The sequence below is a fragment of the Patiria miniata genome, unplaced genomic scaffold, assembly GCF_015706575.1.
Source record: "Patiria miniata isolate m_02_andy unplaced genomic scaffold, ASM1570657v1 HiC_scaffold_10, whole genome shotgun sequence".
Taxonomy (NCBI): Eukaryota; Metazoa; Echinodermata; class Asteroidea; order Valvatida; family Asterinidae; genus Patiria; species Patiria miniata.
The window spans coordinates 11654997-11674624 of NW_024037048.1; the positions used below are offsets into that span (position 1 = coordinate 11654997).

The 19628-nt window shown below is 39.8% G+C and overlaps 1 protein-coding gene across 3 annotated transcripts in view; it reads right to left on the bottom strand.

Annotated features, from left to right (window-relative positions):
* Positions 1-3204: 3204 nt before the first annotated feature.
* The window catches only part of LOC119737987 (dimethylglycine dehydrogenase, mitochondrial-like), a 29735-nt gene continuing 13311 nt past the window's right edge, over positions 3205-19628 (bottom strand). For all 3 annotated transcript variants that reach the window (XM_038212688.1, XM_038212695.1, XM_038212703.1), the window contains exons 7-17: positions 18664-18912; positions 17847-18045; positions 16760-16879; positions 15206-15360; positions 12891-13108; positions 11610-11740; positions 10343-10560; positions 7438-7595; positions 6549-6608; positions 5848-5985; positions 3205-5277 (exon numbers count right to left, since the gene is read on the bottom strand). In XM_038212688.1, the coding sequence (XP_038068616.1) occupies positions 5083-5277; positions 5848-5985; positions 6549-6608; positions 7438-7595; positions 10343-10560; positions 11610-11740; positions 12891-13108; positions 15206-15360; positions 16760-16879; positions 17847-18045; positions 18664-18912 (1841 nt within the window). In that variant the 3' untranslated portion in view covers positions 3205-5082. The remainder of the gene's footprint in view (positions 5278-5847; positions 5986-6548; positions 6609-7437; positions 7596-10342; positions 10561-11609; positions 11741-12890; positions 13109-15205; positions 15361-16759; positions 16880-17846; positions 18046-18663; positions 18913-19628) is intronic.

Consider the following 19628-nt stretch of genomic DNA (forward strand, 5'->3'; position numbering starts at 1 on the left):
AGGTGTTGTTTAAAACAAATAATGAATGTTTCACATTCGTGCAATGGAAAGAATAATTTCATTCAGTGACAGTGTCACCTCACCCCATAACATTACTCTTACCATTGCACTCATATATATGAGTGCAATGGTAAGAGTAATGTTATCACCTCACCCCATAACATTACTCTTACCATTGCACTCATATATATGAGTGCAATGGTAAGAGTAATGTTATGGGGTGAGGTGACACTGTCATTCACTGACATTCATTATTTGTATGAAGATGGATTCTCAAAGGTGAGTCAGCACAGTTAACTATCGGTCCATGGACGTTAACTCTACCCTTGTAATCTTTCTCATTGTCGGACAAAGGGTCCGCTCGTAAGTCCGACGCCTCATATGTCCGACGCCTCATTAGTAAATCTCACCCCAACAAAAATAAATGCCCAGAAGTCCGACGCCTCATAGGTCCGACACCCCATGGGTCCGACGCCCCATAGGTACGACGCCTCATAGGTCCGACGCCTCGCAGGTCCAACAATTTAATTTTACTTTTATTTCGGTCCATAAATTCGACGATTCATAAATCCGACTCCTCATAAGTCTGACGCCTCGTTTGTCCGACAGCCATGCAAACATCGCATAAAATGTCAGAATGTTGGTTGTTGGCACCAACAAGTGTTCGAGTTTGAGATTACACATTCACATTTAGGGATGCACCAAGACACCCCCCCCCCCTTCCCCGGGATGTACGCCCGTGGCATTACCCTCGCGCCCAAAATACATGTGTACTGCCCGCAGGCAGATTCTCACATTCAAAGACAACCTCGTTCAAATCGTCGTATAAATTTGGGTAAATCTCTTTCTTGCCTTGTGGGACAAATGGACCATTTGTGTAACGGTCCATAGCAAACAAATTAATACTACCAATTGCTGAAACACAATCATTTGAATGAAAATATTTCTTTATTTTCTTTCTAAAATAAAACAGTAATCTGAAAACATGTAATTTCTTGGCCAATTTAATATCATTAATTTGTTTCAAGTAAAGACCAATACTGTTTTCAAAATAAAGGAATGATTGTAAACCGTTATTCTTCATAGGTACGCAATAAAAAAATATTACCACACACAGTACATGATTTGTGAAGTACATTAGCACAACATTTTAAAGCACTGGTCTAAATTTTGACATCATATCGCATCAACGATTCGTGTCAATTTTTCTAATATAAATTTTATTCAACTTACGCATTTTGAGGTACGAGTTTTAACCAGTGGCGTCACCAGACTTTTCAGTCTGGGGGGGGGGGGGGGGGGGGGGGGGGCACAGGGGGGGGGCACCAGCATTTGATGGGGGGGGGGCACTTAGGTGGATACGGATCGCCGTCCTGTGGGAGGGGTCTAAGAGGAGGGGGTGCCCCCCTCCCCTTTGGAAAATGTTCGCATACGGAGGATGGGCTAGATGCAAAATGGTGCCACATTTGATGCTAAATTCGATCTGAAGATATCTCCAGAAATTGCTATTTTTGAGGTAATGATTTTAACAACGCGCAGAATTTTGCAGAGGATAGGGGGGCACCAGCATTTGATGGGGGGGGGGGGCACTTAGGTGGATACGGATCGCCGTCCTGGGGGAGGGGTCTAAGGGGGTACCCCCTCCCCTTTGGAAAATGTTCGCATACGGAGGATGGGCTAGATGCAAAATGGTGCCACATTTGATGCTAAATTCGATCTGAAGATATCTCCAGAAATTGCTATTTTTGAGGTAATGATTTTAACAACGCGCAGAATTTTGCAGAGGATAGGGGGGCACCAGCATTTGATGGGGGGGCACTCGGGGGGGGGGGGGGGGCACTAGGTTTTCCAGGGGGGGCACGTGCCCCCCCCCCCTGGCCCCCCCCCCCCCCCTTGGCGACGCCACTGGTTTTAACATTAACATAGGGTTTTTTAACAAAAAGAAAGACCTAATACATGTATTACCTGATTTGTCAATGTAAACACTTCCGACATAAATTGATACATGCATCTGTTAATGACGTAACCTTTTAGCCAACATTAAAACCAATAAAAATATACACATGAAAAATGTATGTAAAGACTTTTGATAAATCACACTATGGTATTGGAAGACCAATTAATACATTCATTTGAATACATTTTGCTTTTGTTCTATAGATCTTGACCTATCTTTACACCAACAGTCGGGAAATAATTTTCAAGAAAATACATGTTAGGTCTATTGAAATCCTGTTTTACTAATACATGTTTTTAATATTCACATATGTTTGAAACCATATTGTCATAGAATGATTTAAATAAATGTCCATTTGGGAGTTATAAAGTTCATATCTTAAACAACTTTCTTTCTTTTTTACTGATTCAACATCAGAATATTTTATATCCCTCTCCCTCAATACAAATGTATCAGGTCTAATAATATGGGGAATAAGATTACTTAACCATATTTTTATCAACCAAAAGATTCCAACACCAAACACAATACCCAACCTATTCAAAACTAAAAAAACATCAAGTAGCACTAAATATTCCAAATACTCCATACAATCTGTCAATTAAAACTTTGTCCCAGCCAACTACATGTACATGTAATATTTTGCTGCATGATGTGCCCAATGTCCCGAAAGTCCCAAATTTAAATAAGGACAAATTTATATTAAAGGGCATGAGTTGAATTTTTCTTACGAATACATTTTGTACAACTTTCTGCTCCTCTTTTACAGGTATGAAAACTATCTGACATCTATTTTGGGGGGTTAATTTATTGAAAAGTGCACTTCTGTTATTAGACAATTTGGAGTTGTCCTTCGCTCGTACCCGCCCTGCAAACAGGACGCTGGGATACGCTTATGAGCTTCACAGAATTGTGTGAAGGAAGTGGCCTATGACCTACGTATAAAGAATCTGGCTGCAGCTGTTCAAGACCGCAGTTAGACAATGTGCGAAAATGCTATCCGAAAACTTCCCATAGAAATGTACACGTTCCATACCGGATGTGATTTCTGTTTCATCGGGGACCATGTGGACAAAATTTTGAGTGTCGCATAACGCAATTCCACCGTTCGTGATTCGAAACGGAGCCTTGAGCAAGTGACGGGAATTGTAAATTTACAACACAGATAAGTTTTACAGAATTTCTTACATTATTACGCTTTTCAACGAAAAAAAAATCTCTAAACTGGAATTAAAGAGTAATGAATCAGTCTTAACGGCCGTTTCAAACCTTGCAGAGTCATGACCGTGATGACGGGCAGGTCACAGGTCACACAGGTCCAACCAACCAGAGTGTGAATTCATCAGAGTATCCCAGCGTCCTGTTTGCAGGGCCAGGGCGGGGAGATACGAGCGAAAAATTGTCCATGATTTTTCGGACAACTGAGGGCGCTGTTACTGTGAAAACAGTTCAGGAAAACACTAGTGTGTTGTGTTCAAATTGTGAAACGTGACTTTGCTCACTTTTCTCATCACGCTTTCTATATCGGGTCACCGGTCATTTACTTGTTTACGCTGTGAATTGAGCAAACAAAGGCTGTGGTCACGCACTCTGTACTATGTTACGCGATACACGCCAAGCTCGTCTAGGTTTGTATTAGATTTATGCCAGGCCATTGTATTACAAAACACTTCATTCGAATTGACCAATCAACACTTTAGTCCAGATTTCAGAATGAAATGAAGTCTGGAATTAGTAAAGTCAACTCCGATTGGCTGACGCACATCGTATAAATCTGCATGCTGTGATATAGTAGACATTCAACCAGATATGGGCTCCGCGGAGAATGGGTGATATTCAGATTACACTATGTCTGGCTCATTATCTAGATCACAAATTATTGGTAATACTGGTAGTCAGAGCACATACTGTAGAATTTTCGCTACAGACTGAGGACCGAAAGAGATTGTTGAGCGTAGTAGTCATTCATTTTTATACCGAATTTTAGAAGACAATGCTTGGTGAAGTTGTGCATAAAATTGGGAGTCAGGAGACGTTCATTATATCCATATGTTCAGTGCAGTGTGTTTGTTATAGAAGCATTCTTCTGTACTTTATCATTATAAGTACACTTTTGTTTGTCAGAAAGGCAAATATGATTTCTACACATGATGACAAACAAGTTACTTATTAAAAAATAACATTGGCCATTTGATGGTCTGCTGCATACATTAATTAGTAAGGAAATGTTATTCTTTCATAGACCAATCACCCATTCCCAGGAAAAAAATACAATATAAAAGGCAAAACATCTTCTGCAGTAAGCAATTAACAACTGCGCATGCCAGCATCAAAGAGCTGTCACTTCCAATTCTAGACTGGTTCCCAATATCCAGTTCACCCATGTCTGGAATCACATGGAACCAGGAACCAGCCTACACAGTATCTTTCTCAGTCCAAAGTTTAACCCTGCCTTATATTGTACACATGCACTGATTTTTAAAATGTCAATGCCGGTCCTCCAATTGTCCTTTGGACTTTAAATGTAGGGACCGGTAGCGGGTAATAGGAATACATTAGGAGGATTTCCTCCTAATGTATGCAAATCATATGCAGGACAAGCCTCGGTCTGATTCCCACCCTCTGAATACAAAATCAAGATGATAATGTTAGCGTGGAACCAGCCTATTGCAAAATGGCAACAAGGCTACCACTAATGTGCAGTTTGTGTGGTAATGAGGTTTTATTTTCTCTGAATTCAACAGTGTCTCTGGCAACTATCCATAAAAAGAGGGGCACTGCTTTTCATTATGTGAAACCTATTGAGTTGAAATGCTTGAAAGTTGCCTTCGTGCAGACACTGGCGATTTTGCCTACTGGTTATGGTAAAAGTCAATTTGTACATAGCATTGTGTTCAACTGCCATTGCACGGAGTTATAAACATTTTCAAACATTAAAAAAAGGCTACGCAGAGGTGATCCAATCAATGGCTATAAATGGGAACTAGCTACCGGTCCCCATATTATAGAAGCAGGAACCAGTCTATTCACTAGCTCCTTCCATCATTGCTATGATTAGGACGCCCTCTTCAGTTCACACTATAGCGCCCTCCTGAGTCCATTGTACTTGTTCACAACTTTGCTGACTAAGATTTCTGTTTGCTGCGGACCGTCTCTGTGAGCAGCACAGGCTCTTGAGTCACCGTTGAGAGATACCTCCTTCCCAGCAGCTCTACTTCAACCTCTGTCCCAGCTGTCGTTAGCTCCATAGGGAGGTAAGCATAGCAGATACTCTGGCCGAGGTGGTAGCTGAAACAACCTGATGTGGTGTTTCCTACGACCTGCGATCAAGTCCAAAAAAAAGTGAAAATATGACGTCTTTAGGTCTGACGCTATTGTAGGTGATCCTTATAGCAATGGAAAAAAAAACAAGGATGTACAAAGCCATGCAACATATCATCATAGACATTTTCTTTCTTTGTAAATGCCAGGTTTTCTTTTGTAAAAGACACAGGTTGTTAAAAAAAAATCTTTATTGTAATTAAATTAATCATTTTGAGAATGACAGAACTCATCAACATTAACGTCCCTGTGCGCAGTTCTGGACGTAAAAATGACGGCCCCTGTATACAGGGTCTTTGGTTTGTATTGTATGAAGCAGGCAGGATAAAGCATGATAATATTCAAATTCATGTCAACGTATGTGAGTGATGAACTTAAAAGATTCCTTCAGTAGAAGGCCATAGATGAACTTCTGAAATAGGTCACTGTAACAGTTCTCAACCTGTGAAATTTCACATTCTAATACAATGGTATAACTAGTGTATGTGGAGCTTCCACAATCAGAGATTCAGAACTATCAATTTTTGGAGACTTGAGAGTTCCCAGTTGCTATGCAAATAATCCCTTACCTTGCCGTTCATCCAGATGGTCTCATTGCCTTCAGGATCGACATTGTCAGTTTCAGGTACAGTAAGAAGCACCAGCTTACGTTGTAGTCCCTCATCCTTCACTTTCTGCACCGCTGCTTTGCCCACAAAATCAGCCTCCTGGGAAAAAAATCATTTATAAAATATGACAATTCTTATCAATTTCTCGTGACCATAGTGACAAGCATGACATCTTTAATACCTACAGTTTCAGGTTTCATTCACAGAAATGTTGATTCTGATGAACAAAGAGGGAAAATAACCATTTTGTATGCATCGTTCTGTTGTTCTACAACAAAGCCAGCTATCAAAGCCTGTGTAACTTGAAGTCCAAGGAAGTAATTAATATGCAAATACATCATATCTCCAGAACGGGAGGGGCTATGCAGCTCTATTATATACCAAATGAAAGCTTACATTGTGGGCTTTCCAACCATGTGTACAACTCAATTTCACGTTTTTGCGACATAATACCCATTTTTTTTGCCGAGCCGGTCACATAATTTAATACATTACTTATCCCTTCATCTCGATCAAGAATGACTGAATAGCAACACTGTACTAAGACAAGCTCAGTGAGCATTTCACGAGCATTTGTGACTCATGTCGATAGACTGAGTTACATGAATTGTCAGACGTAAAACTTGGAATGTGTATCGACTGTGATTCTACTTTCTACCCACCTTCTTCAGTTTGATGAATGGTCCCAGTCCAGCTTCTAGTGGGCCGTTGTCCATCAGCATCTAGGAACACAGAACAAGTGTGGATGATGAATTGTCAAACAATTAAAACTGAAACCATTCTTAACAAAAGCTCACCGACTCGTGGAATCCCATTCCATGTAAGCCTTTTTGTCAATGCACATTTATAATGATTCAACAAACGGATACAAAAACAGATAAAAAAAAAATCCCACCGCTACTAGAAAGACATATGCAAAAACATTATTGAAAAAAACAATCAAATGCACCTCATAATTTTGTTGATAAGCCCACTGCTTCATTGCTCATGGACTGGACTACACAGACACGCCTGGCCCAATATTACAACCACAGAATTGCGTGCCTATGATCACCATTTTTCGCTAAAACCACAAGCAGAAAAATTCTGAGCCAACCCTGTAAGCATAGAATCCTTAGTTACAGGATGTACGCATGCGCATAAGCCAAAATTCTTCGCTAACCTGTGAAATACGCTTACTGTAAGCAGGGAATTTTCTGCTACAGTAAGCAGGGATTTTTTTGCCTCAGTAAGCTGGGATATTTTGTTACTACACCTCATAATTATTCATGATCAAATTGGAGCATGTCATTGGCCGATTCCGCTGCGCGTCCAGGCAGTAAAAATGATATAAGCCCAGACGTCATTCACTAAACTAACGGTAAGCAATGAAACAGACCCTGGAATGTCCAATATAATATACTATTATGGGATGTAAAGGACCCTGAAAAAAAATATTTAATTTATAAATCAAAAAGTATAAAAGGACAGACCTGTAAATAATATGGAATTGTACCATTTTTAGTAATATTTTTTATATCTACTGTAAATTCAGCTATATGTAATATATACCTCTTGTCCCCACATGCGGAATCCTTTCTCAATGCGCATGGCGTTCAGAGCATAAGTCCCAAAGTCCCCAACACCAAGCGGTTTTCCAGCTTCAAGTAGAGCATCATAGAGCTTCGCAGTGTCCTCTGCCTTGTGGTAAAACTCCCAGCCCAGCTCCCCTACGGATGGAACAGCCCTTTTAATTTATCACACGAATCGTACTTGTTTGTAATCAATTCAATGGTTCAGAAGTTTGAGTTACTTACAAATGGAGAATTTCAAAGCTCAAGAGCTTTAATTTAAATAGATTTGACTGCTAGGAAAACAATTCATTGTATTTTCCGAGTAAAAACCATGGCAATTTTACGCAAGTTTCAGATGGCAATCTGTCAGCTGACCTCAAAATCAGGGCCCAAATTCATAGCGCTGTTTAACAGTTGACTTTGTGCTTACAGAGCCTCCGTCTATTTCATAGAGACCGTTAAGCAGTAAGCACAGTAATAACATGCTTAACCCCAGTGGAGAAGTTGCTTAAATCAGTGACATAACAGTAGAAATCTCCATGCGCGTGCAACCGTTAGCACATCCACGCCATGAAATAGTGCTGATGCAGCAGCATGATTTTCTGCTACAGTAAGCACAACTTTTCTGCTAACTGTTAAGAAGAGCTATCAAATTAGGCCCTGATGTATATCAGGGGTTAATATGCCCATGGATAATTCCAATGTTATGTAACGTCCATGACAGAGCTTTAAAGTTCTGTATATTTACATCCATCATGTACTGAGGGTCAAGGTGTTACCAAAGTTTTTAGTCCAGTTCAACTGTTCAACAAAAGCCCCTAGATAAGCCAGCATTATATGTCTAGTTTCTTTTGGGTTGATAGAGTTTTTGAGACATCCGGGTAGATTAAAGGGAAGATACAACATTTGCAAACATCACAAAACGAAATGATGAAATAATCACAAAAAACCTCACTAGATTGTTAGGAAATGACAGTCTAAAGCATCCTGTAAAGTTGTGGCTCCTGGTTTGCTGTCATTTTCAAGAAAAATTGTATTTTTCCAACGCTGGTCGGCCGACCAGCGTTGGAGAAAACTGGCTTTTTAAAAAAATGTTCCTAATATTTCAAAATTATTTATTTCGCGTTTTCTTTGCAATTGTTTACACATCTGTGAAGGGTACAAGCCTGCTAGACTGATTGTATAACCTCAGAATTTCCCAAAGTCATGATTGCTTCGTTTTATTTTAAGTGGGGTCAGGGAACCAGACTACAAGAACGTGAATGGTTTTCTTGGTTTTTCCAGCATCTACAAGTCCAAAATGTGAGACAAGCCATTTCAACAATATTTGCTATAACATACTAATCTTCCAAATCCATTTTTTTCCAAAAATTGCAACAAAAGCAATGTTGTACATTCCCTTTAAGATCAAAATTAATTAAAACAAGAACAACTGGACTAAACTTATTACATGTAGAGAGAGAACAGTTTCACAAACTATCATGCAGGTCGCTTCCTCGGCTCAAAATGGGTGGCGGGAACTGTCAGGTACTTGAAGATTGTGCTTGAAGATTGTGCTTAAAGATCACGCTCCACTCAGGCCAAAAAAAAGAATAGTTCTGCTTCCGGTTACCCGACCGACCCTATTTTTAGGCTGCGACCCTAAAAATTTATCGGCAATTCAAAAAAACAAAAACAAAAACAAAAATTGAATAAATAAAAATAAAATCTGTCTTTTCTGTCTTCACAAAATACCTCTCAACAACCCTTTTGCATCCAAAAATGCTTGTATTTATTTGTTTTCTTACTTACATTCGCTTTTTTTTTCAAAAGAAACCTCCGTTATTACAAATTCGCTTCGCGATATAACTACTTCACAAGTCGATGTCACGCACGATGACTATAATCACGTGGCGACGACTGGTTCCCGCGCCACCGCGCCGCGCAGGGGCCAATTTAGAAGACATAATGAAAATGCGGTAACCAGTCCATAGCTAGCTATGCGACCGATAGCGCGCTATCAGTACAGTGCAGGCCACTGTCAACTGGTCGGATTCGACATCGTAAAAATGCCAAGAAAACACCGATGGAGAAAGAACATTTTTGCAAGTTAATTTACAGAATTGATCTAGCTTGTCTGTGTATGTATTTTCTGTGTTCAAGAGTTCATTTTGAGATCGCACTACTCGTATTTGGAGTGATACATGCCGCGTGTTTCCCGAAATTGTTGACCGTAAAAACAGGTCTGTCTGCCCATGGTGGGCCGCTCGCTACACACGCACGCATCACACACCTCGGAGTTTTGGCCAGCCCCCCGCGTCTTGACTAGCGTTGTGCATATGGTGCGAACGGCCTGAATTTTCCATTATTTTTGGAAATTATCGAACGTAAATATATTGACAATAATTAAAGGGAGGTTTTACTCACTTTTTGTTGCCATTTCGTGTATAGCTTTCGTAGTGCAATAGAAATAGTTCAGGCTAAAACTTCGCATATAATTGAATACCCCATTCAATCTGCATAAAAAAAATTGGCAAAAAAAAAAAAATTCCGACCGACCGACCCTATTTTTGAAAGGCATGTAATCGGAAGCAGAACTATTTTTTTTTTTGGCCTCATCAACAAAACAATAGAAGGAACGATCAAAATGCCTCTTCAACACCAGTCCACTCCCGCCGCACATTTTGAGCTGAGTAAGTTACCCGGATAGATTGCGAAATTGTTCTCTATCTAGTACATGTAAGTTTAGTCCAGTTGTCTTGTTTCAAGTTTGTTCAAATTTCTTTTGGGTTGTACATAGCTCCTTTTCATATTCACTCATTTAGGGCCGAGACCATGTATAAAAGGGTGCTGCTGGAGGTTGGGGTGTGGTCATTTTGCTGTTCAGTGGGTCGAAGGAGGGGTTATAATGTCAGTATATATACCTGTGTAGGAGATTCTGACCGCCGTGACAGGCACACCACCCACACTGATATCCTTGACATCCATGAAGGCAAAGGCATCATTGGCCAGGTTTGCATCAGTGATGGAAGACAGTACATCACGAGACAATGGCCCGGCAAGACTGAGGCAGGCAATGCTCTCAGTAATGTTGTTCAGGGTGACGTCGTAATTACCCTTCCAGGCAAAATCCTCCATCCACCTGGTATGAATATTACAAACTAATGTTCAGGAAATTGGCATTGATTGGTAATAAAAACTATTTGTGTAAGAATAAGACTTTTCATAAAATGATATATTTCACAATTCGGAGGTCGGAAGACTGTATGCACAACACATAAAATATATGCAGCAATATGGCATTTGTTTTTATTCACAAATTTCCCTTAATGCTTTGCATGTATGTTTACTTGGTTTTTTTCACACTTTGCAACACTGTGAAACTTGTACTGCTGCTTATTTGTCCTCAAAACTTCAGAAGTTGGAGTTATGACAAGATTGGATTTCTGACATGTAGAAATGTAGTCCATGTAGTCTGTCCATTGTCTGATGAGACAGCTGAGGATTTTTGTATCATGATGCCATATCACAGCATCAAAATGCCAATAAAACATTAACCCCTATCCCAAAAATAGACCTGAGACGTAATGACGTAATGGCTTTGTTTACATATGCGCTTTCCTATGGGAGCGAAGTCGGGACGCCAGATAAAGTGGGGTCCGTCTACTACATAGGAAAGCACACATGTAAACAAAGTGTGACTTCATTACGTCTTAGGTCTATTGACAAATAGGCCATCAGCCTTGGTCCAAACTTTTGGCCACCGGTATCAAATGAGGGGAATTATCATCACAGCAATTTTTGGCAAGGTACATGTATGCACCTCCAGAGTTGGAAAATATGTGATAGCATTGCAGCAGTGGTAGCTTTTTGGGTGTTATCAGCCTTTTTTCCAAAATGTCCATCAAAATGCTTGTTACCACTCTAGGGGCGGTATACCTTGCGCATGCCCACTATAATCATTTATGCACTGATTTGATACTGACCAAACCCCTAGGCTGATGGCCTAAACTAGAAGCTGAAAGAATTATTGTCTAGTTTTACTTTGGATAATGTGTCCATTGTATTAAATTCTAACTTTTAAAAACATCCTTTTTAAGAGCCAACTAAATATGGTTCCATGGTGACTGTCACAGTATTTTTGCTTTGGGGAAATTTTGAAAAATGAAACTAAATGGATGCTTGGCTGACCTGAGATCATGGAACTCCACACCAGAACCCGTGATGATGAGGAACTTGTCATCTGCCAATCGACTCACTGTCACCTCAGCATAGACTCTTCCCTTGGGCGACAACATGTGACACAAAGTGCATCGACCAACCTAGAAAAGTCAAATATGCACTCCATGGATTAGAATGTCCTAAGCAAACATGTTTTTGTTCTGTAATGTGCTTGCAGCTAGATTGCGTGCAAACACGCAATCTCATGCAAGCTTGCAGCAAGCTTCGCAATCAAGTTACCAGCTTAACCCTAACCGAACTCAACCCATCAAAGTTCAACAGCAGGTTTTGTTTAAATCTGTTGGGATAGGTACAGTACCCCTAAACTGATGGTCTTTTACACTGGGGTTGGCATACCTCCAGAAACTAAGTCAAACAGTGTGTGTGTACAATTTCCCATGTGGGTATTGGAATTTGCCAGAATGGGTATGGTTCCTAGTAAATTAGGCTGGGGAGTTAGGGTTAATACAAGCTTGCTAACCTTGCGGCAAGCTTACTTTTCCGTAAGGGTGGATCCATTTTTTGCTGGTAGCCATGCATGCCCCACGCCTTTACCTCATGACAAATTGCTACAAATTTATGCAGATTTAGATGAAAATTGGTCACAAACAATGTGTACTGTCCAAACTTTTGCCTATTGTGATTATGAGAAGGCTGCACAACAAAATGTGTTAGGGCCGTCCCAAATCTACCAAATATTTGATCATTCGGACGTACATGTAAGACAACTTAACGAGCTTCTGTTAGTAGTGTGAATGCGATACATTACTAATATATGACATCTAATGAAGAAAAAACCATTACAGGCCAAACAAATGTACTACCATCTTTACGGACTTGTAAAATCATGTGGTTCGACGTACAGAAAGAGGTGGAATTTACGGAAGTGCCTAACAATCAACATTCTACAAAGGCGTGGCCTTCCTAGAATGTTGATTGTTAGGAAGGCCACGTATCATTGTATTTTGAAGAAAGATCTTACAAATATAGAGCCCAAAACCTGTAGCTGCACTGAAGTTTCCGTGTTAGTGTAATAGGCGTAGCTTTTCAGAGAAACGTCAAGACTTTCTATTTTCTCTTTTCCATCCGCTGCTTTTTCTGAGCTGAATCGCACCTCTGATGTAAGTACCTATGGTACATGTACTACATGTGTGCACTAACACTAGAGGGCTATTTGCGAAGAGTAATTGTAGGGCTATTCACTACAGATCAATTCTTCATGTAAGCATGCCACTGCCTTGCTATACATACCGCTGGTAGTTTGTTGGCCAGAAGATTGTCCAGGTATCTGTAGACATCCTTCCCTGTCACTTCAAACTTGGCAAACGGAGTGATATCAATGATGCCAGCTCTATTCATGACCATCTCATACTCCCTGCCCACTGGTTTGAACCAGTTAGACCGACGGAAGCTGTGCTGGTACCCGGCCTCATCGCCATCCAGTGCAAACCAGTGAGGCTGTTCCCAACCTAAAAAAAAAAACAGACAAACAAACATAAATGTTTTTCAATTTTCTTAACAAAGGACAATTTCTGAAATATCACCCACCCTCAATATTGCATTGGGTGTATATTATGATGGGCAAGACAGCATGTTTTTTATTATGATTAGGCCCAAAAAAAAAGTCTCTGGTTTCTGGTATGCGCGCGCATCGCCGTAGCCATGCGCGTCGGCAAAATGAAAAAGGTTTTTTTTCAATAAAAGATGATGTCTCAAAACCGCCAAACTCACTGGTTTGACTGGAATCCTGCTGCTGCACAATTTGAACGTGTTTTTAGATGGGGTTATGATCGAGAACAAGCTTTATGTGGCCTCTCTGGACTCCCATTATATTTGCTCTAAGTTTAGTCGGGCACCATTTGCAGTCATCAGCCAACATTTGAAGCAAAAAAATCAGGTAAAAAAAAAAAAAAAGCCGCGTCACCGCACCACTTTTTGGGCAAGCTCCATACCAGAAACCGGAGACTTTTTTTTTGGCCTTACTTCACACTTTTTTCTTTACCGCCTAAAATGCAGTTTAAAAACCTAAAACTACATTCTTTTGAGTGAAACTGGCTGCACCAACAAAGCACATAAGTATAATCACTATGAAATTCCAACTTCAAACAAAACTTTGGTAAAAAAAAAACAAGATAAAGATATGGGGTTTTAGCATTAAAAGTCAGACCTATTATGTAAGGTTTATCTGATTGAATATCAGGAATACTGGATTGACTGATCAAAATGTCTGCTCAAAACCCTATCACAGAACGAGACAGGGATCTACCATCAAACCAACCATCCAGATCTCCTATCATCATAGTAAAGCTCTGAGATCTTCCTGATTGCTTGATTTGCTGGATTACTAATATCCATTGTTTGTATCACAGACAATCATGACAATATCCAGTTACATAACTCAGCCTTGGCTTATTGATTAGAGTCCAATACAAGTCCAAGAGATATCTTGATAGGAATAAATGGCAAGATAAACACAGCTTAAACAAAACTACTTTATTTTAAAACGAGGGTACACAATAGGCTTATCGCAATAAAGATTAATCCATAATCCAATTGGTCGACAGCCCATCACACGAGTGGTTTTAAACGGTTGATAAAACACCACTAAAACACCACTGCGTTCTGTGCCAATCTCCATGAAAGTAGATTTTTAGCGCTACGCGTGAGGCACATACCACAGACATAGCCAGAGGGGTGTTTCAAACATGAAGTAAAATTGTTGAACGAAATCAGAATTTTGTCAATATTTGACTTATTTTCACTTTTTGACCGAAAATGTATTGATGAATTAGGTCCCTAACCGGTATTAACCCTAACCCACCTCACTCCTCCAAAATCCTCCTGGCGGTTTTGGAGGATTCTAGAGGATTGAGGATGAATGGTGATTGAATCACATGAGGATTCTGGAGGATTGAGGATGAATGGTGATTGAATCAAATGAGGATTGAGGATGAATGGTGATTGAAGCACATGAGGATTTTGGAGGATTGAGGATGAATGGTGATTGAAGCACAAGAGGATTTTGGAGGATTGAGGATGAATGCATTTTGAGGCAGGACTGTCTGATGATTTTGAAGGATTTGGCGTTGGTTATCCTTCATTTAAACACGAGTGCAAAGTTTTGGGATGAGGAGGATTTTGGAGGATTGAGGATGAATGCATTTTGAGGCAGGACTGTCTGACAATTTTGAAAAATTTAGGCGGAGTTGCAAAATTTTGGAAAATTTTGGAGGATTTTGGAGGATTGAGGATGGTTGTAAGCAACAAGGGCCTAGGGGGTTAGGGTTAAACGTACTTTCAATATTTATTCACTTATTGAGATATCAATCACCATGTTTTAAACGCACTGCTCAATCTATCAAAAAACTTCAAATCTAGGTGTTGAATTTTGCACACTTTATATAATTGGAGTCAGGGCTGGGTCATATACTTGGCAAAAATCTTACCACGAACTTGAAAACAAAACCGTGACATTAATTAAAGGAATTTGCAAATCATGACACATTTCAACTCCAGCAAATTTCACCACACCTTTCAATTGAATGGGTAACGGGTAGGGTACATACCTGAGTGGAATCCAAACTCGGCCCCACGTGATTTCAGCTTGTCATATATCCCACTGATGCGCTTTGTCGGTCTGCCTGCCCATCGCTCTTCACGTGGCCATCCAATGGCATTGTTCATCCCATATGACTCACGTGCCTTGATACTTGTGTACTCCCTTTCAATAACAATGAAATACAACAACTACATCTCTCTAGTTCCAAATGGTATTATTATCCATAGCATCTAGTATCTTTGCGTGGGCATCAGCAGCTCATTTTATTTGCACCACATTTATATTCCATTGCGTAACATTTCAGTTAGTCTATGGAATATCCCCTTGCAAAGTATTAAAGGGCCTATGATATGCGAGCAAATTTGGCCATCTCCAGATTCTGACGATTCAGCGGGTCAATCAACATAGTCCACATTTTGGATCGAAATGACGTCACAATTTCTAAAGTCAACTCTGATCGGCTGTAAAGCATAATTAGTTTAACTATTACAGTACTCACTCCAACACATTCTAACAAACCCTGGTGTTGGAGTTTGACTGGACGAGGATTGTTAGGGTTAATATAAGGAAGTTACAGCTTTGTTTCTGAGGTGAATGAAATACTATTTTACCCTTGACAGAATTTTGAGAGTTGACAACTGATTTCAAAGAAACCCTGATTTTTTTTTTTCAAATGCATGGTGCGCTAGGGTAATTTAATGACTGTTTTATGACTGGTAGTGGAAATATACACTGTGGTTATCCTCGTCCAAGATGTTTCAAATATTTAAAACGTTGCACAACTACGTCAAGTTTTGTGAAATCATTCATGAGTTTATTGTTCAGCTGTTTAACAAGTTTTGGCATGGCATAAGTTGAGCAATGTGTTGTGAAATCGACTGCTATCATGGTTATTACATGATGGCATTGCATACAAGTAAATGGAGTCAGGTTGGCATAGCGGTACTTTCCTCGCCTTCCACCGCTGTGACCCGGGTTCGAATCCCGCCTGAATTTCCCCAGAATATTCCTCTGGGCTTTTCCTCCCACCTCTAAAACTGTACTTTCTTCTCATTGTCTTCTCTCCACAGGTTTCTTCAGGCTTGCGAGCTACAGTGCCTAGGGCACTTTTGAGGAATCCTTGGTTTCATTACCAGAAATATATAATAGTAACAATACTAAAAATATCTCCTTTTATTCTCTTTTTATTAATGCTAAGACGGTACGTACAAGGAGTTGTAAAAAAAAATCTTAAAATTTGAAGCCAAACCATCTACTTAGCAATGTACTTTTCTCACTTCAAGAAGTTGTTTTATATCCACAGTTTTATTTAATATATTCATATTTGTATTTACTATAATGTCCCTGCCTGACAGACCACACATACTCACCAAAGAGATTTATTCACATGGTGCTACCGCAAACCTTTCTTGCCTTACTATAATGTTCATTGCATTTTTCGGTTTATTTCATGTACTACACTTTTAATTTGGCCTCAGGGCCAGAATTGGTGTAAAAACAAATAAATCTAAATCCAAATTCTTGAAACTTTCTTGTAGTGTAAAATATTGAACTAACCCACCTGGTTGTCCAGTTGCCATAGCGATTGGCATCTATCTCCACGAGATCATAGGGAGGCTCCCCATCAATCATCCAGTCGCTAAGGTACTTGCCAATACCCCCAGAATGAATTATGCCGTATCTGAAATAACAAAATAGTACCAAAAAAAATCTCCCTTTAACTCCTTCGTAAATACTCCCCTCCCCAAACTTTTTAACTTTAAACTCGTTGCGTGCCAAGGAAAAGGACGTTAGCTGCCAAGGCATGTACAAAACATGTTTCGAGATAATCCCATTTCTAAATAAATAAAACTGCAGAAGGGAAAAGTGTCACTCGTGAAATTTGTTAATATTTGGAATAAGATTGTGCATTTTGATTTCAAAATATTACTTAATTTTGAAGTTAGCAGTATGTATACTATTATTGGATTCCATCATGTTGATAAGCACACTTTAAACATCTTTTGTTACAATAGGCATTGTAACAATCAATGTTTGCAATAGCCAACATTGATTTTTAGGTTTTCATCACTCAAAATTAATGTAACACCTTGGAATGTCGTGCACAATGTTTGCCTGCAAATCAGTGCAACCATGCATGTGGATTCGGTGAGAAACTTGTCTGGAAAATGCAATTATTAAATTTTGGAGAAAAACATACACTTTGAGAAAAAAAATTTTAAACATTAAAAAACATCGGGAATAGAGTGAAAATCAAGGCGGGCAATGAATAAAACCAAAAAGTCAATGTTGCATGGCGTAGTAGTTACACTTACTAGTCGATACATACGAACTGTAACCGCCCATATTACGTGTCAACAGAATGTTCAACTGAAGTTCATCCACATGAACAAACAGTATTGCGTTATACCCGCAACCCCTTATTTTGACCTCTGCCCATTTCTGTCCCATTTTGCCAAAATGCCTCACATATTAACACGTAATGGTATAACAATCAGTAACAGTAAAAAAAAAACAATGAAATTTATAGACAACAGCCTTACATAAATGTTTTGCAACATAAGCATAAGTGGATAATGGGTCAACCAAGGCATGGGACTGCAACAATATCTGCAAATGTGTATGCAATGGCAAGAAGAATGGTTTACCCTGAGCCACAGGCCAGCCAGAAGTTCCTGAGTCCTTGGTAAGGTCCTATCATGCCTAAGACATCAGGGCTATAGGTGATAGGTCCACAGACGACGCTCTGGATGTCAGCATTCTGGAGGACTGGTACGCGTTGCATGGCCCCTTCCACATGCTCCATCAGTCGATCTACATCACTCTCAAATAACTCCTTACCAAAACCTACAATTAATGGTACAAGGGGTTTCTTTCACTGCATAAATAAATGCAAGCCATCTACACTGAGTAAAAAAAACACGAAACCCAAATGTTGGGACCAATGTTTTAGTGAAGTTCTGCATGTCCCACTTTCAAAATCTAGGATATGAAAGCCCAATTCATATGCTTTCTTTTAGTACAAGAATCATTTCAATCACACATGCAATTTTAAAGTTACGGAATTTTAAACACAACCATCAGATCACAAAAAGGTGAGAGTTCTTTCAGCAAAACGAAAACAAATCACATAGGGAATTGTTTTCATTTTGCTGAAAGAACGCACACCTTTTTGTGATCCGTGGACAGAACTTTAAAACAGTGGTTGTGTTTAAAACTTCAAAAGTACAAAATTGTGACGTCATTTCGATCAGAAATGTGAAAAAGCTGTTGATTGGTCAATTTGGCTGCCATGTTTTTGTAATACAACAATGGGTTACGGAAGACCTGATAGAAGGTGCCCGCTGAATGGTCAAAATCTCCAGGTCAAGATGCAGTTTTGTTTTGCATAATTAATCGCCAAATCTACCCGCATATCATAAACCCTCGCTGTGCAAGGCGACATCCCATAGACTAATTCCCTACCTGGGGGAACACCGTCTTTTATCCAGTTGTCTTGAAGTTTCATCTTATGGCTCTTCTCATAGGGTCCCATCAGCAGGCCTGACCGCTCCTGCCTCAAGTAGTAGGAATTCTCCAGATCCCTGATGACTGGTGGTTCTTGCTTCAAGGCTTGGACCTCCGGGATGGCCGAGGTGATGAGATACTGATGCTGGATGGCTATCATCGGCAGCTCCAGGCCGACCATACGACCCACGTCGGTAGCCCAGAAACCTGGTGCAACAAAGAAGGGGGGCAAACAGGGATGTCAAGTCTGAGTGTGACCCGCTCTGCGCAAAGGAGTCTGGTTGGGGCAAAACTGACGTTTTGAGTTAACTACATTAGTGAATTTGGAATCATGATCTCAGCTTTCATTTGGTATATCACGGATCTCTCTAGGATATTTGGTTGCACTGCTGTGCTTGTTTCATTCTGTCCTATTCTTACAAAGCTAGAAACGTCTCAACGGAGAAAAGAAGGGTTTGAAACATGACAGATATACTGTAACTAAACCAAGAAAAGCACCAAAAATCCTCATTTTCGTCAATATCTAAATTTCTGTGTATTATCAAACAGCCAAAATAAAACAAAAACCAAAAATCTAAATTGCAATCAAATGTTCACTGTTTTTATTTCAAAATGGCAAAAGCTTGAATTCAAATTATGCGACATCCGACTCACTTTTGCAGAGTGGGTCACAAGTGTCTGATCATTTTGATTTGGTTCTGACAGCACTCTCAGTATGCATTTATTTTCTCTGTAATTTATATCCCCTGATTTCACTGTTATGAAAAACTGTTACCAGTCCGATTCCACTAACCCTTACCTTCCCAAATCCTCTTTGCAAAATGAAGTATTTTGAGGCTATATGGCAAAATTGTGTGACTGATTTTGGAGGACGCAGTGTGTCAAAGTCTTGGGCCAAACCTTGTGTTGTTAATGCTCATCCG